Below are 23,885 nucleotides of genomic sequence, written 5' to 3'. Positions count from 1 at the left end.
GTTCTGAATTCTTTTAATGCTCTTTTTAGCGCAGCCGACTGGATCTACTCCTGGCTCATGATGCGCATGCTGCTACTGGACTCCAGTCCACACACACACTAGCGCCTGCAGCCGACTGGTGCTTTTACCATCTACTGATGCGTTTCAGCCGACTGGCTGTCTCTTCTGGTTTTAGCCCTGAAAATGTCCATGGCATCTATGATGCACATGACATCCCCCTCTGCTAAACTTGATGATGGGATTCCAACCTGCTCTTGGATGGCTGTCATCATCCCAATCCTGTTCCGAAGTCCCTCTGTCATCAACCATCCTTGGCAACCTTTTTTCTCTGAAAACCCGGCCTGTTCTCAAAACCACTCTGTCTCTGATGAAGATCTATGCATCGATTTTTTCCTCTAGTCCACAATCCGTTCCTGCCCTGACTCTGAACATTGTCTTGGTCTTCATTCTTGAGAGATGAGTCTGGCACCCTCACATCACCCTTGGAGGATCAACCTCCCTTGGGACCGTTGCCTGAGAACCTATCTGGCTCACGGAACTGCCATCCCCTCTGGCACTGTGGAATACCACCAACAAACCTCCTAGGAGCTCTTCCCGATCTGTGTTCATGCCTTGGGCTTTGAATCCGTGTACTTTCCTGTACCTTGGACCTGTACACCATCATCTGGGACGACTGAATCAACGTTTAGCCTAGCTGAGCCTGATGCTCTGATACCAATGTAACACGCGGAAGCTTTGGGAGTCTTCTTTCAGCCCTAAACACTCTTGGAAGATCATCTGATGCAAAACGCAGATATAGAGAGAGAGTAGAGAGAGAGAGAGAAGTGCTGGAAATTCAGGTATATTCATATGGTACAAAAAGGTACTGGTCTGCAGCCCTAGGCTGCCTTCTTGAAAAGGTGGATTACACCAAAACAATCCTACCTAGATGACCCACTCCATAAGGGAGTGAATGAGTTCAATGATGAGCACTTGGGCCTATTTATAGGTCCCTTGGACAATGTAGGAGCTGGCCGACTGCTGGTCGGCCAGTTCTGAATTCTTTTAATGCTCTTTTTAGCGCAGCCGACTGGATCATGATGCGCATGCTGCTGCCCGACTGGACTCCAGTCCACACACACACTAGCGCCTGCAGCCGATTGGTGCTTTTACCATCTACTGATGCGTTTCAGCCGCCCTGCTCTCTGGCACAGCCGACAGCTTCTTCCATGCCTTGCTCCAAGTCTACACTGTCAAAGGTACTCTGTGCTCCATCATCCTGGTTCTAATCCTCTTTAACTGGCTGCCTCTTCTGGTTTTAGCCCTGAAAATGTCCATGGCATCTATGATGCACATGACATTGATATATTTATATGTGCCTGGAGCCAGCAGCAGCAGAGGCTGTCGGCCAGGTACTGGACAAGGAAATGGGCAATAAATATTAGAAACGCGGAAGAGCCACCCAGCACCACCACATTAGTGCGGAAGAGGATGGAGCTATCCTAGGGTGAGGAGTGTGAGATTGGTCATGTCCAGAGCTGCGTCCATGATCAGATGCACGTGGTTGAAAGAATTGCTGACGTTGAGAATGATAAGATGACCTTTCTTGTTGGTGAGGTTGCTGTTCTGCGAATGTTGCCAAGGGAAATTGGGTCGGAATTGAAAGTTGCGTGATGAGGATTGTTCATAACCTTCACGAGCCATATGTGAACCATTGCCATAACAACCTTGAGAGGCCAATGTTTGAGAATTCGGATTTAGATCCGTGACACAGTCGGCGTAATGAATGGCAGTAGCAAGGTCGACAGAGTTGTACTTGTGTACATCGGTATGATGAAGTGTGGGGTTTAAACCTTCAATGAAGGTATGAAGCTTGTCAACTGGGGACAAAGAATCAATCTCCGGTATCAGATTAGTGAACTGTAGGATATAAGAAGCTAGAGAACCAGTTTGGTCTAAGTGGCGTAAACGAGTTCAGGCTTGAAAATCCGCATTGGCAAGAACAAACCGCTTACGAATGACCTGCTAAATTTTCTCATGTCGTAACTGTTTTTCCAACATGCTGTCACCGTTGCCACTAAAGTAAGGCAGTATCCTTAAGTAAGGACGCGGCAAATGTAATCTTCTTGGCACTGGTAAGGACTACGAGTCAAAATACAAGTGAAGTTTGTAAAGTCAATTGTTTAAGTGTACGCTTATTGCGTTGTCCTCCATAGGACTCAGGAGGTTTAATTTTTGATTTCTTTGTTTTGTGAGAATCATCTGCAAGCGGGTGAAGCAGAGGCATTATGTGAATTGGAAAGGGTAGGTTGCAAGCTTGGGAGGTTCCTAAAGACCACCGTGTATAGGTAGAAAGATCAGTTGGAACCAAGAGCACTTGGACTGGTTGTTGCCGATGAAGAGGCTGATGAAGAGGGAGCAGAGGGGGTTTTCATTTCTATGTAAACCATAAATCCCGATTTGCACACGTGAAATGTGTGGTACTGTCGTATGATGATGAATTGTGGGCTTCTTGAACATCAAAGTGCCACATTGTTTTGGCTGTTGTTTTGTGCTGTATTTTGTGTTTTTTTAAAAATGATTTATCCCATCAAATTTTAATAAAAAAAGCACACCTGGTGAGTTGTGAATGACACTGGTGCTTGTGCAAACGGAAGAGTTATGCACGAAGTGGCCAGGCACGTGTGTTGCAAAGAGAGAGCACGAGCTGAATTGTTGATTTGCAGGTCGTGGGCCACTAGGGAGGAATCGTTTTTCTCAGTGCTGATTTTTTATTGGTGTGTGTTTCATAGGTGGGCTGATCGTTTGCATTTTAGGAGCAAAAACGTTTTTTTTTCTTTCTTTCCTTCTTTCTTGGCTGGCTACGTTTGCATATGTGAAGGGTTGATCGTTTTTTTAAATGTGTTATAGAAAATTGGAAAAATTCATAAATCAAGCAAAATTGGGCAAAATTGAAAGGGCATTCTTTCTAGTTCTTCCATACAACCGATGCTAAGGCTGATTTTAGGATTAGTGCTGTCTGATTTTTAGGGTTAGGGTTTTTTGAATTTTGGGCATCCTACAAGTTGGAGTTTGTTTGCTCTGATACCATAGTTAAGCTTTTAGCTTAATTAAACACGAGTAAGAGATCTTAAATACTTGAGTAAACGAACGGAAAGCTATGTTTTTGCATTGAGACACAAGGCCTTGTTAAATAGGTACAAATGAAGAGGCACATCCTTGACGAAAGGGTGTGATTCTTGAATGAATCGTTATGTCCTTTGGACGTAGAGATGTTTCCTTTGATCAGTAGATGTGTCCTTTTGAAGAGATGTGTCCTTTGGTGATGACCCATGTGATAGGGTGTGACCTTTTGCTAGTGTCCTTTCAATGATTGAAGGCTAATCAATAGTAATTAGAGAGATTAAGTCACAATCGTGACATAAAGGTCGTTTTCAGTGTGTCGTGAGAATATTAAACAAGCCGACAACCCCTTCTAGAAACTAACTAGCATGTGGTTGTCCCTATATAAGGCGCCTTCAGTCCCATTTCATTCCTTCACAATTCAGTAGTGATCAAGAGAAAAATTATGCGTGCCTAAGTCTCTTGACTTGTGCATACATACTTTTCAGCAAAGCACTTCATTAGGCTTCAATCCAAGGCATCCCGAAGTCTTATTCAGCATTAAGCCTTTAGTCTTGCATGAGATCTAGGTGTGCATAAAGGCTTCCGGAAGCAACCTCACAGCTTTCCTCAATCCGCTTGATGGTTTGGCCAACGTTTGGTCTACCTCATCCTTGCGTTTGGCAAATCCCCAATCAACCATCATCAATAAGTTTTTTGCATTGTAAAGAAGTTCTTCTTTGAAGCAGAAAAGCAAATTTTCTTGATTGCGGGAGAGGGCCCTTAAGTGGGTAGATTGGGACCCAATCTAGTGTCGACTCTTCATATTTTGTCTCTATAGCTCTATCTCATGTGAAGATAGATTAAAGTGAATCGTTTCACGATCATACCTATTGCATGTTACATTGGTATCAGAGCTCTTGCTAGCCTTCTGGTTGTGACCTAGCTTGGCTACCTATAGCGAGAGCGTTTTGTGGATGGTAAAACTAAGGTTAGAAAAACCACTTGGCCATCCACCATGTCAAGAGAAGAAGAAAGAAGCTCCACCGCAGAAGAAAGTGTCCACAAAGACACCATTGCAGAAGAAAGTGACCAAGAAGACACCACAAAAGAAGAAATGCTTCCGCAAAGCACGAAAGTTTTCCTTCAAGAGCTGATGGAGCAAAATAGGCTACTAAATTTACAACTTCTGTAAGCGAAAGAAGCAAAAAAGCCTAAAGAGCAAAGGCACCTAGATTTGAACGCATGCTTCTTCTAATGGAGTAGCAAAGACGTCGAGGACTTGTTGAGGAACAAAAGGCTGAGGAAGCCAAACACAAGGATGATAAAAAGACCGATGCCGCGCAGAACCCTCGGCTTTGGAGCATCAACACAAGCTTGATCGGGAAGCCATGCAACTCTGGCAGAGTAGACATTGGCAACTGTACAGGCTAGTCTAATTGCAACACTTCCCAAATTGGCACGTGGTCCCAGTTCCTTCATCACCCCATCCACCATCGTCATCCATGCTCAACCCGGCTTCACTAAGTATGATCATTCTGCAATCACAGAGTTTATACATTAATTTGTTGCATTTTCTTCATTGGCTAAGATTGTGGATTCTGAAGACAAAGTCCATCCGGCGGCTCTGCACCTCATTGGGAAAGCCGTTACTTGGTGGCAACATTTGTCGGGCCTTCATAGAGACCCAACCACGGGTACGACACATTACATATGGGATACCTTTGTGTCCGACCTCAAAGCCAAGTTTCTTCCACCCGAGTACATGATCAATTTAGAACACGTCTTACAAACTCTCTCAGAATGGGTCTCCATTACTGACCTATTCCAACAAGGACATTACCATGGCACAACAGTTGGGGAAGTCGGAAGAATATAAGTTGAAATAGTTTTTGAGGGGATTGGATACGAATATTGAGTTTTTGGTACGGAATTTGGAAACGGAAGGGCAACTGTACACGGATAATCTAATCAATCATGAAATCTGAAAATACACATAAGCATGCCAGATAAAACAAGATGACACAAATCTGCACAGTACACCACACTAGGGGCCAGAAGATGGGCTGACCCCCCCCCACCCCCCCCTCCCCCCTTTATGGTTAGATTACCAAAAAGGAGTCTGCTTCCAATACAACTTTGCGGGTGCCCAGGGTTCACCATTGGTTGCACCTGTTTCTTCCAATACAATATGAAAACAAGAAAACATAACATAAACTGAATTTGCTGACAATTCTCAGCACAAGTGAGCATTCCTGGCATCAAGCACATGCAGGACAACTATAGACAGCCCATAGCACTCCCACATCAGCCCGGGACAGCTCTGCATCTTCATCTTCCTCCTGTCTGGCTTATAGAACTAGTCGACCCACCTTACAGGGCTGTTAGCAACAGTCGACCAGCTCTCAGAAGCCACAGAAGGGGTCGCCTGGCATCAACACACATTCGGGGAGGACTCCAATCAGCAAAACATGACTCTCTCTCTAATCAGCCAGCTTTCTCCCCCTTTTGTGCTCTGACCAGCAGCTTTTTAACAGCTGTAAACAGGCGGCCAGCAGCCAGAAAAGCTCCCATGAATAGTCAACCAACTTATACCATGCACCCGCATGATTTGGCTGCCCATGGCTGCAAACACTGGTCGACCAGCTCTCATGCACCTAGGAAAGCAGGCACATCCTCCAAATCTGAGTTTTTTGGCAGTAATAAGGGTTTCCCGCCGGAAATAGCTCAAACGTGTGCTTTTTGGGTCCAAAAGGGGGCGCCTCCTAGAAGTGGGTATAAATGAAGGTCCGGTGCCCACCTTACGGTTGCCACATGTATTAAATAAGTCCTGCCCAGTTTGAATACCTTATAAATTGTCCGGCCACTGTGAACCTGCACCCATAATTATTAGTATATGAAACCATAAAGTTGTAAATTGGATTTTTGGGTACACTTACCACCTGCAAAACACATGTAGACCACCCGTCAGTCCCAAACAGGTGTGCACATACATGTCCACAGGGTGCCCAGGCGTCCTCGGCCCATGGACAACGTAGGCAAAATTTTTGAGGGGGCATGCAGCCCGAGGAGATGATGTACATCGACATGCGGCTCGTAAGGATGCTGAGCGGTTTTCAGCCCATTTGAGAGATAAAGAAGATCTTCATGCATTGTCGGTGGTGTCTCCACCTTCTAGGTATGTTCCTGCTCCTAAAGTTCCATCCAGAGTGGAAGGTGTTACACAGGAAATCAGCCCTAGATCTAGGCATCGTCGCCATCGTAGACATGACGAGGAGGAGGATGTATTAGAGCATCGGGATGCTCGTCATAGCAAGAAGGCCAAAGAGTTCAAGTCAAGGGACAAGGACATCAAATTCGAGAGCTATAATGGAAGTTGGATACTACCAAGGCACTTGCTTTCATAAGGCAATTTGAAATAGCCTTGTAACACGCGGAAGCCACAGAATGATCAGACTGGCTAGCCATAATGTATCTTCCAGCTTTTCAAAAAGAAAAGAATTTTCCGTGCCCCGGAATCGCTCTCTACTAGTTCCCCAAGTATGATACCGAAAAGAGTGCAAGGGTGCAACAATGCCCCTACAAAGACAGGAGGGCCACGAAGTCTTTCCACACGCTCACTGTCGCTTAAACCAAAGGTAACCTCTTTCGAGGGCTACCTCAGAATCCCAACCTTCTCTCATGGATAATGACTCCTTACAGCCATATTCAGCATCATACTAGGCACAACTGTGTAGAAAGCCAGGCTCTGATACCAATGTAAACGGAAGGGCAACTGAACACGGAAAATCTAATCAATCATGAAATCTGAAAATACACATAAGCATGCCCCCCCCCCCCCCCCCCCCCCCTTATGGTTAGATTACCAAAAAGGAGTCTGCTTCCAATACAACTTTGCGGGTGCCCAGGGTTCACCATTGGTTGCACCTGTTTCTTCCAATACAATATGAAAACAAGAAAACTGAATTTGCTGACAATTCTCAGCACAAATGAGCATTCCCGGCATCAAGCACATGCAGGACAACTATGGACAGCCCATAGCACTCCCACATCAGCCCGGGACAGCTCTGCATCTTCATCTTCCTCCTGTCTGGCTTATAGAACTAGTCGACCCGCCTTATAGGGCTGTTAGCAACAGTCGACCAGCTCTCAGAAGCCACAGAAGGGGTCGCCTGGCATCAACACACATTCGGGGAGGACTCCAATCAGCAAAACATGACTCTCTCTCTAATCGGCCAGCTTTCTCCCCCTTTTGTGCTCTGACCAGCAGCTTTTTAACAGCTGTAAACAGGCGGCCAGCAGCCATAAAAGCTCCCATGAATAGTCAACCAACTTATACCATGCACCTGCATGATTTGGCTGCCCACGGCTGCAAAAACTGGTCGACCAGCTCTCATGCACCTAGGAAAGCAGGCACATCCTCCAAATCTGAGTTTTTTGGCAGTAATAAGGGTTCCCCGCCGGAAATAGCTCAAACGTGTGCTTTTTGGGTCCAAAAGGGGGCGCCTCCTAGAAGTGGGTATAAATGAAGGTCCGGTGCCCACCTTACGGTTGCCACATGTATTAAATAAGTCCTGCCCAGTTTGAATACCTTATAAATTGTCCGGCCACTGTGAACCTGCACCCATAATTATTAGTATATGAAACCATAAAGTTGTAAATTGGATTTTTGGGTACACTTACCACCTGCAAAACACATGTAGACCACCCGTCAGTCCCAAACAGGTGTCCACATACATGTCCACAGGGTGCCCAGGCGTCCTCGGCCCATGGACAACGTAGGCAAAAATCTCAGGCATTGTCCAGGCAAACAAGACAAGTCATCCAAAGATAAAATCAAAGTCATGCACACATGAATGCAGCTAAATTGGAAGAAACACCCATCTGCTCAGTTGTATCCAATAAAATGTCGAGGGCTCATGATCCTTCTGGAACCTTCCCATAACATAAATACAAAAGATCTGTAGGATAGCTAGTCCCAGGGAATTACATCATGTCAGGCCCCATGAGTCATACATGTACTATCATGTCAGGCTACACCAGCCATACATGTACTGTCATGGCAGGCTCCATATGCCACACAGACACACCATGTCAGGCTACACCAGTCATACATGTATGTCATGTAAGGCTCCACTTGCCACACATGAACAGTAGAAAAATAGAAGCTGTAAGGAATTTTGTGACAGAATTTCGAGCCTTAGTCATGTGACTAGGCTTTGACTCTGGCTCTGAATGAGGAGATGATGCTGCATGGAGGCAAGCCCAAGCAAGTGTAGTCAAGTCCCAAACAACTACAGTAGTTTCATCATTCCAGTGGGGTAAGGGACCACATAAGAGCAAAGACTAGGGACAACAAGGAGTCTTAGAGGGACTTGGGTGGGAAGAAAAACGTTGAGGCCAAGCCTAAGAAGACGACTGAGGAGAAGGCCAAAGAGAGCATTACTATTAGACATTATCTCCAACTAGACACGCAAAAGAAGCGATACCGATACCAGGCAGAGAACCGATGTTTCTTTTGCCACCAAGTGGGCCATGATAAGGACTGTACCAAGTGACGGGTTGAAAAAGTCACCAAAGTGTTAAGTCTTCTATAGTGGCCACCACCGAAGCTATCCCTATCCCTATCCCCTACCCCTACCCCTACCCCTACCCCTACCCCTCCATCCTCGATTGCGAATGCCTTTCAACAATTGTCCACTTTGAATCAAGTACATCCTTTGGTATTTAATGATAAGCAGGAGGGCGAGGCTGAAGGACGGACGAAAGCTCTCATGCGTGCCTATGGCATAGCAAAAGGACAACAATTCATTGTCCTTTTCGATACGGGTAGCTCGGAGGATGCCATCTCTCCGCAGTTGGGTTGCACAGAGATGGGCTGTACCTTGGTATCACACCATCTTGTTGTGGATGGGTTTACACGTGGTCTTTGCACGCACTGAAGCTCCTAGGGAAAGGTTATGGTGGAGATGACCGATAGAGAGAGAAAGTGAGAGAGAGATGTGACAACCTTAAGACATGAGAAATAGATTGCACGACTTAATGTACTGATTTGATTGATGTTTTCAAAATGAAGTACAAGCCCTTGTTATAGAGGCCTTTCTCACACCAAAGCATTTGACCCTTATTTAATGCATCCTTATCCACCCTCCTAAGAGGTGGTTCACACATGAAGTACAAGTCCTTGTTATATAGGCCTTTCTCACACCAAACCATTTGACCCTTATTTAATGCATGCTTGTCCACTCTCCTAAGAGGTGGTTCTCACACACACACACACACACACACACACACACACACACACACACAGTATTAGCCTTTTAAGGAGCTGTTCACACACTATTAGCCTTTTAAGGAGCTGTTCACACACTGTTACACACATATAAGCTCCAACTTATCCCAACACGCACATTACTCACAAAGCTCACTAGTTTGAGTTTCATGTTCAAAGGGCCACATTTCAATGAGATTTCATTGTTTGAGCACTTTTGGGGTGTGACATGATTCTCGGCATCTAGTGGTTTTGAGAATTTGCACCCATCTCTGATGGTGACATTCACCATTGTTGACGGTTTACCTGAGCCCATCATAATTTGAAGGGATAGGAGCATTCCTGGTATCCCACTCATTTCGCATGTCTAGGCCTAGCGAGCAATCAAAAAAGGAGCAGTGTGCATTGATCTATGTCCGTAGTCAACAGTTTGTTGTTCGATCACCTTTAGAGAAACGGTTGACAGGTTTCCTTTCATGCTTCCAAGACATCATGTTGAGGGACAACCTCCACCCAAGCTCCCACCCATTCGTCATGATGATCATTGAATTGAGTTGGTCCTCGGGACAACGCCACCCAATAATAAGTTACGTGATTGCCTGTCCAACAAGGCATTGGAGGATGAGGTGAACAATAGCTGTCCCAGTTATTCCGGGCTAGATTTATGTGTCCATCATCCTTGCTGTTTATTGTTGCGGCCATCTTATTTGTGCAGAAAAAGCACAAGAGGAGGAGGAGGGGGATGGGTTAGGGGATCAGCACATTCTGACCCGTGTGGTGTCACTTCCGCATCTCTCTTTCTTTTACAGTTTATGGTTCAACTTTTTATTGTGAATGTGGCTGTGGCCATCCATAAGTGCTTAATTTGAATTAATAGTTTAGTGTGAAAGTCCCCTGCTCGAGTTACACAATCACTTGTATGCTTGAATTCGTTTGTGGGTGATAAACTATTAGAGTCAATCCAATGCCATGGCTGCTAATAGCTCCAAGCAATGATATTTCTTGAGGGACATGTGATGCTTGAGCATTTGACATATGAATTGCCACACAACTTTGGAATTTCAAAACTGGGTCTTTGTCATAGTCACATAGAAACGCGTTTCTAGGTTGAGAAACTCCGAAACGGCCGAAACGCCAGAAACGCGTTTTAGAAACAGGGATTTTTTTTCGTTTATAAAAAAAAACAAATTGTCTTTTTTTAAAAAAATTTTGTCTAATTGTTTTTTTTATAATGTTGGGCTTTCACTCTCTCTCTCTCTCTCTCTCTCTCTCTCTCTCTCTCTCTCTCTCCGCGTGGAGCCCAAACATCCTCTCTCTCTCTCTCTCTCTCACGCGATTTGCAGTCACCTCTTCTTCTTCTTCTTCTCCTCCTCCTCCTCCTCCTCCTCCTCGACCTCCTCCTCCTCCTTCCCAAATTTCTCACGAGTCACAATTCCACAGCTCCCCAATTGCCCAATTGTGACCACAATTGCCTAAGCTTTTACCATATTTTAAGTGCCTAGCTAGCACTACGTAGGCCTACAAATAATTCTACAAACTACATTTTATTCTATTTATATAGAAAAAATTACGAAACCTCTGCGTTTCTTAGCCGAAAGATGAAACGTTTTGTCCCGAAACCTCAAAACCCCGAAACATCAAAAACCCCGAAACGTTTCTGGTGACTATGGTCTTTGTAGCATTCAAGTGTGTTTGTTCAATAAGGCTGTTGATTGCTGCATATATGCTGTCCCAGCGAGGATAATTCTGAAATAAAACCCTTTGGAATGTGATTCCAGTTGCCTTGAAGGATCAGCAGGGGCTGCAATAATCCATCAAAATCAAATTTGTTTTGTTGTTTTGTTTTATTAAGAAACATCCCTTTATTTCAATGCTTTTCCCAACAACAGAAGCTTTGTCAAAGCACTTGGGAGGTCCTGGTCACCGTGCCATAAGAGGTATGCATTTCGTAGTTGCTGATTTAGTTTCAGCCTAGTCATTATCTGACTTCAAGATGGGCTACTATTACTCTTCAGAGTTATGGATGGGCCCTCGTAACCAAGGGTTGGTGTGTTACATGGGTTTCAGTGAGTTATAATTTTCCTATAACTGGGGAATTTAGGGGATGCATTTTGAAAAGGCTTTTTGAAGTACAAAGATTTTAGTTTCAAGGCCTGCTTGAGCGTTGTGAAGGTAAAAGTAGATCAGTTTCAAACCATTGCTCTCTGGAATAGCCGACAGCTATGATTGAGGTATTTTTATTTTTAATTTATTCAACTTCTTGGCTCACTGTGAGTGATTGTTGGAATGTGGGGACATACGCATGTCAATGGTAGATAAGATCTGAAGAGTGATATTTGTCACTCTTCTTTTTTTTTTTTTCCCGGAAAAAAGATACTTCTATTAGTTAATGAGAAAACGCCATATGGCTACAAAGCTCACCTCGCAAGGAGGGATAAAACACAATGAACACCTGAGCTCCCCCCCGTGGCTGGCCGCTCTCTGGGGGGGGCTACCTAGTAATACATGAAGGAGGTGAGAAAAGCCAAACTGGCGGCCGATAGTGCCAAATGACATCCTCGTCCCTCGCGGTGAGGAAAGGGCCAGGCTGCCAAGTGCGGAGGAAAGCCTTGCGGCGCCCTCTCATGCGATCCGAGTCTCCCTGGAGTTTCCCCCAGTGTCCTCTCAAGGTGTGGATGATGTCCACCCAGAGGGCCTGTATGACCTCCGCCGGTGGAGTCGTCTGGTGGTCAATGGCCTCCCTGCATCGGGCTCTCCATATGTGCCAGGCCGTCATGCTGCTGATCAACTCCCATCTCTGCCCGACCCCCTCCTGAGAGGCTGCCGAGGAGAAGTCTGGTGTCGGAACCACCGCCATCGCCATGTCAGAGACCTGGATGGTCACACTGCCAGGAGCGTCCTCATATCCAAGTGCAGGGCCGCTATCCGTGGCCCAAGCTACCGCACCCCATGTCACCAACATCTCCCCTGGAGAACCTGCAAAAACCATCCTGAGAGCGCGCTGCCAGACCTGCTGTGCCTGTGGGCAATCCCATAAGCAGTGCCGCTGTGACTCCTGTGCATGATCGCACCGAGGGCAGGACGCTGGGTGTCTACCAAAAGCAAGCCAAGCCCCCACAGCCAATCCTCTATGCGCTGTGAGCCAGAGAAAAAGCGTCACCTTCCGGGGACGGAAGCTGGCCCAAAGGCGCTGCCAGAAGTCCCTAAGAAAGGCAGGGGAGAGCCCCTGTCGCCGCCAATGCTCGGCCGCTGCCGGGGTGCTCTCTATCCTGTGTCTCTGAATCCGCCGCCCCAGCCTCGCTGTGTACTGAAAAAAGGGAATGGCAGGGCTGGTAGGGGCCGAGTAGGGATCTCGCCAAAACCACTCCCCTGGGTCCCACTGAAGGCGAATAAGAGGCTTGCTGTCCCAAGCCCAGAGTCTCCAAGAACAATCCTCCCCTATCGAGGCCGGTGAGGGGTCTACATACCACTGTCTCTGATGAAAGCCGACCACCCGAATCCTCTGAAGGATACAACCCTGGAACCCATCCAAATCTAGTCGTGACCTCTGAAGCTGGCCACCCTCTCCCACCTCGAAAGTGAGTGGGGCGACTCTCTCCGCTGTGCCGTAGACCGCTAGGAGGATCTCATGCCGAGTAAAGACACCCATCCACTGTGGAGGTGAAGGGTCCTGTACTGGGGTCCGCCACTCCCGGGGGATGGCCGCCTCAATATCCTGTCTCATCAACTCTCTGCCCCTCATCCCACTGAGTCTCCTCTCCTGAGCCTCTGGAGGCAGCTGCTGAAAACATATCCAGTCGTCTAGGGACTGGGCTGGGCCGGAGCTCAACGGGCCCCACGACACGTGAGACCGCGAGCCAACCATATGGCCACTGGGGAGACGAATCAAGGGGTTCCAGATCAATGGCTGCCTCAGGCGCTCCTCATCGGTGCCCGGGGGAGTCTGGAAGAGTGCCGGCCTCAGATGCGCCCAGGCCCTCAGAAGGCTGGCTGCAAAACGCTCCTCGAAGCCAAGGCCCACTCCTCTGGAGCGCTGCTCCGTAAAGATCCACCTGATGCTGGGGTTCCAGGGGCCGCTAAGAGACGGAGTGCGGCTGAGCATCCTGGAAACAAGAAGCTCCTTCCACGGCTCAACACCTGGCAGGAGACCACGAACTACCAGCTTGCCAAGCAAAGCTCGGCTTTGGCAAATAGGATCTACAATGCCCAAGCCGCCTCTCTCCCTCGGCTGAGTGATCACAGCCCATGCCACCTTTGCCCTAGCGGGTCGCCCATCGCCTCCGGACCAAAGAAAGTTCCTGATGAGCCTCTGCACCTGGCCGATGCACGCCCGAGAGAAGGCCCAGCAGGAAGTGATGTACCACATGGTAGCGAGCAGAACCTGGTTGGCCACCACTACGCGGCCAGCCAGAGATAAACGAGCAGTACTCCAATACAGAAGCTTCTTCCGAATGCTCAGAAGAAGGGGGGCTATCTGCTGCTCCGGAGATATATCAATGCCCACATAGCAGCCCAAATAACGCACTGTAGTGCCGGGGGGCAGCCACTGAAAACCATCAACTGGCCTCCAAGTCGGGGGGGGGCATAGAACTGACCCACAGCCCACACGACTTGTGCCAGTTGATCAAAGCGCCCGAGGCTCTGCAAAACCTGTCCATGGCTGAGGCGAAGCGGCGGAGGTTCTCCTCACCTCCCTGAAGATAGACAGCAGTGTCATCCGCAAACTCCGAGTCTAGGAGCTCCTCCGAGGTGCGGATGGGAAGCTGGAGGCCCCTCAAACCTGTATCCTGTGCCGTCAAGAAGGTGCTCATGGCCTCCGCCACAAAAAGAAAAAGAAAGGGCGCCAAGGGGCACCCCTGCCGCACCGAGCGCGAAAGCTGGAACCTCTCTCCGCACACACCCTGTATCAGCACCTGGCTATGAGCCGAAGTGTAGAGTGCAGATACCCCACGGATCCACTGAGGGGGGAAGCCCATCCTCTCCATAGTGCCTTCCAAGAAGGCCCAGTCCACCCGATCATATGCCTTCTCGAAGTCGAGAAGGAGCACCGCCAAATCCTCCTGCCGCAATCTAGCCAAGGCCGTAGCCTCCCAGAAAGAGAAAATGTTATCCAGAATGCTCCGATCCTGGATGAAGCCTGTCTGCGTGGAGTGGATGATGTCCGGAAGGTGAGGCTGAAGCCGCCTGCTGATCGCCTTAGCTAGGACCTTGTAGGCCGTGCCTAGCAAGGTGATCGGTCTCCACTGTCTAATCTCCAGTCTGTCTCCGCCCTCTTTGGGGATCAAGTGAATCAACCCCTCTGCAATGCTGTCCGGCATGACTCCCGTCTCCATAATCTCCTGGAATGCCAATCTGAAGCCCCTATGAAGGAGGCCCCAGTACCTCTGGAAGAAAGCCACTGAAAGACCGTCCTCTCCTGGGCATTTGCCCCGCGGTAATGCCTGAAGAGCCTCCTCCAGTTCCGTATCCGAGAAGGGGGAGAGAAGGGAGTGCTGCAGATGGGCCGGCACAACCGGTCTCGTGAAGCTCCAGACTGCCTCCCTAGCCTCTCTCACCCTGTCGTCTGCCGGCTCAGCAGAGAGAAGAACCCTGTAAAAATCTGTGGCTATCGCCCGCACCCTGGGGGGATCCACCACAACCTGGCCATCAGCCTGACGAAGCCGCCTGAGACCCTCTCGTCTGAAGCGAGGCCCAATCGCCTCAAAGAAATCCCGAGTCACTCTATCTCCAGCCTGAGTCCAAAAAGAAGACCGAGCATGGAATCGGAACTCCACCCGCCTCTCCTCGATGGATCTGATCTCAGTGCGAGCTGTCTCCATCTGCTCAGAGATCCAAGGGCTCAGAGGATCTCTCTCCTGGAGTCTCTGGAGAGACGCTAAACTCCTCCGTAGGCTCCTCTCCTGCTCCCTGAAGGCCTCCAGACGGTCCAAGGCAGCCAGTCTGAGCATCCGACTAATCTCCTGCAAGCCACTGGCAAGATCACTGGCTGCCGAGCCTCTCCTGAACTGTAGCTCCTGCCAGACCTGCTCAACTCTGAGCGCGATCTCAGGCTCCTCTATGAGACAATCAGGAATCCGGACGCTCTGGCCCCGCTCTCCTCTCGTAGGGTCCTCAATCTGGAGAAGCACTGGGAAGTGGTCTGAAAAGGAGGAGCCAGCAAGTATGCCCACAGTGCCGCCTCTATCACAGGCCCACTCATCAATGTAGAATCTGTCGATGCGGGAAAGGTTAACGCCTGTGGCTCGTCTATCCGAGCGCGAGAAAGATAGACTCCCCTGCAACCTGCCAAACTCCGGGAGAGTCCACGGATCCTGGCCTCTCACCTGTAGCACTAGCTCCTCCTAGGCAGCTAGCTCTGGCCCATGAATGGTCTCCTGGCTGCCCCCCATCCTATCCTCTGCGTCCTCCAGCATGTTGCAATCCCCTCCTAGGCACCAGTGGTCTGCCAAGGGGAGGGACTGCCTGATGGTGCTCCAGAACTCGGCTCTCCCGGACGCCCCGTTAGGGGCGTAGAAGTTGAGGAAGCCAATGCGGTCTTCCCCAACCCGAAGGATGACCCACTGCGCTCGACCCTGAACCAGAGTGCCAGAGTCCACAACCTCAGAAAGAAGCTGCTCGCTGACTGAGATGCATACTCCGCCCTGGTTCCCCTGGGGGCCATATGCCGGGGACCAAAAAGTGTGACTCCTGCCTGGCAAGATCTTCCCGCAGATGCGGGTACGCCCGGCAGAAAGGTGGTGCTCCTGGATGAAAAGAATATCTATGGGTCCTCCAACGAGAGCCCTCTGGATCTCCTGACGAAGTCTGCCCCGACCAATGTGGCAGCGATGTCCACCGAGACCCTGGATGTTCCATGAGAGGATCCTCATGGATGAGCTGAGGCAAGTGAAGAAGCCGCCACTGGCTCACCCCTCTCAGCCGGCCCGGATGATCTGCCCTCCACTCTAGGAGTCTTGGGCGCCGGCTTGGAGGGAGAATAATCACTGTTTGTCCGGGTGCGGAGTCTCTCCAGAAAGAGGGTGACCTGTGTCTGAGTCCAGCCCCACTCCGCCTTCGCCCTATCCAGAGCATAGGCGTGAGACCAATCCTCTGCATATAAGTACCTAAAGGAAGGCTGCACCCTCGGGGCGGCATGGAGGAGAATCAGTAGCACCGCCTCAACTGATGTGTGGACCGGATCCACCCGCCAATCTCCTATACCAAACAGGCTCATGCGGGCTGAGTGAAGTCTGGTCTGCAGTAGATCCGTGAGCCCCAGGTCGCTGAAGTGGTGAGAAAACTCCAGTATCTGGTCACGCAGAACTTCCTCTACAGAGCTGCAATCCCAGGCTGTGTCTGGGGCAACGCTGAGAGGAAAGGAGAAGGCCACCATGCTGCTCACCACTGAAGGAGAACGCGAGGGATGGCACACCACGCAAACTCGCAGGGGCGCGACCAGAGTCTCGAATGGGCCAGCATCCAGCTGGAGGCACCTGAAAAAACTGTAATCCACTGGTAGCCCCATCACTCGCGGGGGCCCCCCAGGGGAGGCTGGGGCGAACTCTGTGGCGGGTGAAGCGAGGATCGCCATCTCCACCGGCCCGGAGTGGCGGTGAAACAACCGCTGGACTGAACTCTGGCCTACCCAGCTGCGCTGCCCCGGGGCAGTGGGTGGTCTGGCGAAGTATCCTGGAGAGGCTGAGGGAGGGATGGGGGCGCGCGGCGAGGAGGGGGGAGAGCGAGGGGAGGATGGAGAGGCATCTGCCAGAGGATAGGAGTCAGGGGGGGCCGCCGGGGGAGGAGGGAGGGGGGGGGGCGGGGGGGGGAGGGGGGGAGGAGGGAAGAGTGCTCTCCGGGAGGGGGGGAGGGGAGCCGGGGGTCGCAGAGTGCGGCCGGGGATCCTCAGGGAACTGCTCCAAGGAGGGGGCGGGGCCCCCCGCGGGGGGAGGCGGGAGTGGGGTCTCCACGTGGGAGACTCCTCCATCGGCCTCAGCAACGGGCACTGAGACTGAATCCTCGTCCATCGGGGTGGGACCTACCGGCCGCCTATCCCTGACTGGAGCATAAATGCGGGTAGGTGCCTGTGGGCCAGCCGGAGTCGCCCGTCCACCATCCTGTCCGCCAGCCTGCGCTGCCTGCTGGCGTCTGCGACGGTCCCTGCGAGCCGGGCGTTTCCGCCGGCGAACCTCCTGCCAGCCTCCAGCCTCCTGAGTCTGTGCGGCATCCTCCGCCGGAGCCTGCTCGTCCGATGGTGGCGCCTGCTGTGACGAGCCAGAGATGTCCGGTCTCGGAGGTGGATGGCCACCTCTCGGGTCTCCCACAGGGGGTCCAGAGGCAGCAAAGCGTGAAGGATTAGCCCCCTTGCGGGGACAGGAGCGTGCGAGATGGCCCATCTCCCGACATATGAAGCACTGACCGGGGAGGCCCGAATACTCCACGCGCTGAATCAGATGTCCTCCAGAAAGACAAGGGAGGAGGATCGTCTTCGGGAGGGACTCCGGTGACGAAACAACAACACGAATGGCCGGGAGTCCTGCTGCCCGAGCAACCACTGAAGCCGCGGTCTGTGGCACCTCCACCACCTGCCCGAAAGCCTTGCCTATGGCCGGCAGGAGGGGCAAGTACTCCCTTCGGAGACCTGGAAAGCAGACGGTGATGGGGAATCCAGTCGCGCCTGCCAGTGGATCAGACGATGGGTCGAAACCGTGTGTCCATCGCGCCAAGAACGCCCGAGAGGAGCGTAGGGCAATGGGGCTCCGAGCCAGCACCCTCTGAGCTGCTAGTGGGGACTCGAACTCCACGTGGTAGTAGCCGCGGCCTAAAAAATCCACGCTGACGATTCTGGCAGTCTCGCCGATGAGGCTACCCTGAAGTAGGTCGCGTAACTCTCTCCGCATTGGGCGGCTACCCACCACCTTGCAAACCAAGGAGGAGGCCTCCAAAGAAGAAACGGAGGACGCGAGAAGCTGCTGCTCTGCATCTGAGAAGTCTAGTCGAAGACCTGTATCGGTCGGGGCTGACGGAGAGGCTGCCATGGAGTCCTCCTAGGGGAAAAAGACCAGGTACTGGCTGAATCGACGAGACGAACCCAAGAAAGACCACGCCACTCCGCTGAAGACGCCGAAAAAACAAAAAGGGGGGGGGGATGGGGGGGCTGAGGCAGGGAGATAGGGAGAGGCAGGGACGGGGGGCGGAGAAGCCGACGACGCAAGGAGGGGGGGGAAAAGGAGGTGGAAAAAGGGGGGCGGGGGGGAGGGAGAGAGGCGGAGGAAGAAAGATGGCGAGGGGGGGGCTGCGCAGAGAAGGCGAGAAAGGGGGGGGAAGTGGAGGGCGGCGCGGAAGAGGGAGGCCGGGGGCGGAAGGGTCTGGCTCAGGCGGGGGGCAGAGGGGGGCAGGCGGGATGAAGGCGGAGGGGAGGAAGGGCTGCGGGGACAGGCGGGTGAAGGCGGAGGGGAGGAAGGGCTGCGGGGACAGGCGGGTGAAGGAGGATTTGTCACTCTTCAGAAGGGGATATTGCTGGAAATGTACTTGGTGGTGTGCTTTTTAAACAGTTCCTTTTTTAAGGGCTGTGCTAGAAGTAGATACTTGGTGGTGTGCTTTTTAAACAGTCCCTTTTTTTAAGGGCTGTGCTAGAAGTAGATACTCACTTGGGTCTTTTCATGGTGACAGTCTGCAGAGTTAAGTGGAACAGGGTGGTACAACCTAACATCCATTGAGATGGGACTTGTGGTGAGTTATTGTTGACCTACTTATTGCATGTTTCTAGGCTGTGCCTATACATGTTGATTAAAATATCTGTCAGACATGCTTGTTTATTGCTGTCCTATGATATAATCTTTTTATAAGTTTCAATGATTATTCTCGCTAATGTATTAGGTGAGCGGATCACTTTATGGAGCACTGATTGGCTCTTTGTTAGCCTTCAAGGTTTCAGATGCCTTAGGTCTACACTTGGTTCTTTCTAGTCCCATCCTTACAAATCCAATTTTACTACCTTTCTCTGTTTTCCTTGTTATGTGCTCTGTTTAGAAGACTAACTTACTATCCTTATATATTTTTGCATTAAAGGTCGGCGAAAAGAATTGCTAACTGCTGCATCATTGTACATTCTGGGAGCTCTGGCAACTTCTTTTGCCCCTGACCTCAAACTTCTTTTGGTTGGACGGCTAGTATATGGTCTTGGAATTGGTTTGGTAAATTATGTGTTGCTGTTTTGAATATATCATTTTGACTCAAGAGAACATTTTGTTGCCTGCTGCCCACATGTTTGCCTATGGTTGAAAAATGATTCTATGGTTGTTTACATCTGATGCTTACTTCTGTTAATGTGATACAGAAGCATGCTGTGTAACATCTGATGCTTACTTCTGTCGATATAAGACAGAAGCAAGCATGCTATGTAGAATTTTTAGCATTCTACTATGAGACTCAAATGTGCACTAAAACAGGCAATGCATGGAGCTCCTTTGTACATTGCTGAGACCTCCCCTTCTCAAATACGTGGAACTCTAGTATCATTGAAGGAAGCCTTCATAGTTTTGGGCATACTTGTAAGTCGAAGCGCACATTTACTTACTTAACTAGTCTGGTTTTGTGACTGTATTGCCATCACTTCTTGATTAGCTTGGTTATCTGGTAGGGAACCTGGAGATTGGTACAGTGGGAGGATGGCGTGTAATGTATGGATGTGCATCACCTGTGGCCTTGATGATGGGTCTTGGCATGTGGTGGCTCCCACCTTCACCACGCTGGCTTTTACTTCGTGCAGTCCAAGGCAAGGAAACTTTGCAGGCAGCCAAACGAAATGCCACTATAGCTTTGTATAGATTGAGAAAAGGCCGGGTCAGCAGTGATGAGCAGGTAGATAAGACATTAGAATCTTTGCAATCATCTGATGTGCAAGAAGAACCAAAACTTTCAGAGGTGTTTCAAGGTAGCAGTTTGAAGGCCCTGAAAGTGGGAGCAGGCCTTGTTTTCTTCCAGCAGGTTTGATGGTCTGATAATTTGCCGCATTATAATTTATTGAATTGATGGTCATGAGCATGTCTCTAAATTATGCACAACATTATAGCCAAACGCTATTGATATAGTAATATACTGCACTTCCTAGAATCTAGCAATAACCTTTTTTTAAATTCTGCACGAGTCCACTTTCTACGGATTATAGCTGCATTGAATTGAATACAGGTAACTGGACAACCGAGCGTGCTATATTATGCAGCATCAATTCTTCAGGTGGAGCATTTCATCCCACCTAGATATGCAATTCTTTTGTCTCTTCAATGGCAATCAATGAAGTATTTTTGGTTTGATTCATATGAGTGATATCTTTTGACTAGAACTGTCACTTATTTATGATGATTTCCACAGAGTGCAGGATTTTCTGCAGCTTCAGATGCGACTCGTGTTTCTATCGTTATCGGTGTCTTTAAGGTGATAAAAGCTCTCATTGTATCTCTTGTGAAGTGAAGAGTGTGTTTTTACTTTAAAAATAGGAAGCTATTAAGATTAGTCAAAGTTTCAGTGACCACTCGGCTAGGCAAATTTAAAGCTAGGCTATTCTGTCTTACAGATTTTACTGCATGAAAGTGGACTAGTAAAAGTTGTTGATCTTTTTATGGTAAATGTGCTCTTTAAAGAGACTTCTTTTCTGAAGAAGACAACAAGATTTGCATTCGTGAGTTGCAAATATGCTTTTGAGACATAGCATTCTGTCAATTTCTTTTTATCAGGTTTTCTATTTTTAACAAGAAAACATAGATCTTGTGTGCATGCAATAGCGTCAACATTAAGTCAGTGAGCAGATCCAGAAAAGGACGATGTCACCTGAATAACAGAGGTAATTGTTCCCAAGGAGTGGGTCTGAGGTGTTTCTGGGCTCTCTGCAGCTTCACATGGCCCAGTTCTCAATTAGGGAGCCCGTGGTGGCAGATTTCTGCTTTATGGCTTGGCCCGGCAGGGCTGTCCACTGACACCTTATCTGTTTTTGTTTGTTGCCGAGGCCATGAGCAGTTCTCTCTTTGCTCAGGGGATAGGGCTCCAGGGGCTGTGTCTCCCCATCTGTGCATAGGAGGAGTTGCCTGATTCAGAGTTTGCCGATGAAATAGCAGCATACCTATCCGGAGATGAGGGGAATTTCCAACTGGGACAAGTCGTGTGGATTCTGGGTTGGCTCATCGGCTGCCCCGGCTTGGAGGCCAATTGGGGTTTTTCATTGGATCCTGATTGGCACTCCAGTTCGTTATCTTGGATGCTAGGTTGGTATTGATATCGCAGCAGCTAGCCCCTCTTCTTCTGAGCACTCAGAAGAAGTTGCTATACTAGAGTTCAGCCAAGCTTTCCTTAGTTGGCTAGCTCATGGCGAACCAGGTTCTTCTCGCCACCATGTGTTACATGACTTCTTGCTCGGCCTTCTCCTGGGCTTGCATTGGTCAGGTTCAATGTTTTATCCACAACTTTCTTTGGGCTGGTAGCGAATGGGAGGCCTGCCCGGGCCAAGGTGGCCGAGAGAGCGATCATTCAGCCGTGACACGGGGGGCTTGGGCATCATCAACCCTTCTATTCAGAGTTGCACCCTTTTGGGCAAGTTGATAGTTCGTGGCCTTCTTCCGGGTGGCAAGCCCTGGAAGGACTTTCTCATGGCTAGGATCTCTGCCCACACCCCGGTTTTGGGAGGTCCTTGAGTATGAGATGGATCTTCACGGTAATACGGGCTAGTGGCTTTAGCCCTGCATTTGAGGACAGATTTGCAGCCAGCCTCTTGCAGGCTTGGGATCACCTTAGGTGGGCCCTTCAAAAGTCCACTCCAGTTGCCTCCGAGGAGCGTCTCTGACAGCCTTTGATTTGGAACCCCTTGGTCTGTTTGCTCAGTGGTCACGCCCGCACATATTGTAGGGAGCTTTGAGCATGGGTCCCAGTCGATCATTATTAATCATGATTAGGAGTAATCTGGGATTAGTACAAGATTAATAAGGGGTAACCTAAGCTCTGATACCATGTTGGCTTTCATGGTGGATTACACCAAATGGTCAAAGACATAATGAAAGAATGATTAAGCATTAGGGCATGAGAGTGGAGAATGTGTTGTATTCTTTCATTAGATGGGAGCCTTTAAATAGGCAAAAGTATAAAATGATTAGAAGAGGCTTAAGAGCTAGAAGCTAGTTATTGGTCGTTGTGAGGTGTCTGGTGCTGGGTCTTGGTCTTCCCCGAGAAACAGGACTTAAGTGGCAAGTGATCATGGAGTCTCTTAAAAGACAATTGCCTTGTATGGGGCGGTTATAGAACGGTTTTGGTTAATTTTCTCCCTCCAATGCACCCCATTGTCCTAGCTTGTTTAGTGTGTCTCTGTAGCAAAGGAGAATACACAATACAAAATTAGAGAAATGGACAATAGGTCTTGAGCACCCCCGCTAAACATTGGTTTTATTGTAATTATTTTTTCCATGTAAATATTGAATTAAAGAAGTGTTGTGATTTGGTTTTTATTATTGCAGTTGTTCATGACAGCGATTGCAGTTTTTAAAGTAGATGACTTGGGACGAAGGCCACTTCTAATTGCTGGCGTTAGTGGTCTTGTAAGTTCTCATTTTTGCCAATTACACTGCACTGTACTTCTCTAAACTGTAGTATTGTATCACGTTTGGTTTGTCATTGCTGCAGCTTGTGTGTGTGTTTTTGTGTTTATGTTCATAAAGAGTCCCATTTACACACCATGAATTTTAAGGTACTCATAAAGCGATTACTTCTCGTTTTGATGTTCCATTGTAGGTTTTCTCTCTTTTCCTCCTCGGAGCATATTATTCGGTTGGGCAAGGATATCCTATCTTGGCTGTGATTTCTCTTCTTCTCTATGTCAGTTGCTACCAGGTGAGTACCTAGTACCAAAAACTCAATTCTTTATGGTGGTGTGAATATAAATTTAGTTGCGTGTCATGGCATGCACGAGTTTAAGGAGGTTTCATCAACGCTGACAGATTTTAAAATGCCATAGTACCAATAGATGTGTGACTGAGGAAGCAGTTGAAGCACTCGTAGTTTTGCTAGTAAGGCTGAAGGGTTCCTTACAATGCAAGGCTAGTTTTATATTTTGCCTTGAAAAAATCTGATCTCCCCGTCTGTAAGTCTGTGCCACTTACTTTAGATATAATTTACTCTTGATTTACAGCACCTGCAATCCGCAGCCACTATTTCCACTATTTATTTGCACCTCTTGCCTTAAAGTTTACTGCACCTGTTATGATGCTCTGTTGACGAACTTCAACATAAAATTGCTGCTGTTTCCATCCGTTCTTCTTTGCTGATATTGGCTGTTAAAAAAGTACTATTGGTGACCTGTCGTTTGTAAAGTATCGTTACTTCAAGTTTCTGTTGGTTTGCAATCAATTTATCCTCACCTGCTACTATCAGTTGCAAATCCAGGACACACTCCGCCACCACTAAGAGGCATTTCATGGGTAGGGGATGCCATCATAGGTCTATGCTCGCTTGTGTAGAAGGATGTGAAAAGATGCAGGGGAGAAGAGAGCTTGAGCTCTTGCAAGCACACACACAC

At 49.0% G+C, this 23,885-nt stretch overlaps 1 protein-coding gene across 1 annotated transcript in view; it reads left to right on the top strand.

Moving 5' to 3' along the window:
• LOC147619645 (D-xylose-proton symporter-like 2) overlaps positions 1–23,885 on the top strand; it is a 39,386-nt gene that overhangs the window by 3,535 nt on the left and 11,966 nt on the right. Inside the window, exons 4-12 of the mRNA XM_086773327.1 lie at positions 19,001–19,060; positions 19,208–19,274; positions 19,400–19,524; positions 19,780–19,881; positions 19,955–20,317; positions 20,519–20,566; positions 20,702–20,764; positions 22,828–22,908; positions 23,102–23,200. Coding sequence (XP_086629453.1) covers positions 19,001–19,060; positions 19,208–19,274; positions 19,400–19,524; positions 19,780–19,881; positions 19,955–20,317; positions 20,519–20,566; positions 20,702–20,764; positions 22,828–22,908; positions 23,102–23,200 — 1,008 coding nt within the window. The remainder of the gene's footprint in view (positions 1–19,000; positions 19,061–19,207; positions 19,275–19,399; positions 19,525–19,779; positions 19,882–19,954; positions 20,318–20,518; positions 20,567–20,701; positions 20,765–22,827; positions 22,909–23,101; positions 23,201–23,885) is intronic.

The sequence above is a fragment of the Cibotium barometz genome, chromosome 33, assembly GCF_041138505.1.
Source record: "Cibotium barometz isolate CiBa-2024 chromosome 33, ASM4113850v1, whole genome shotgun sequence".
In the NCBI taxonomy this organism is placed as follows: domain Eukaryota; kingdom Viridiplantae; phylum Streptophyta; class Polypodiopsida; order Cyatheales; family Cibotiaceae; genus Cibotium; species Cibotium barometz.
The sequence above is the reverse complement of the archived record's forward strand: the minus strand, read 5'-3'. Positions and strand labels throughout refer to the sequence as shown.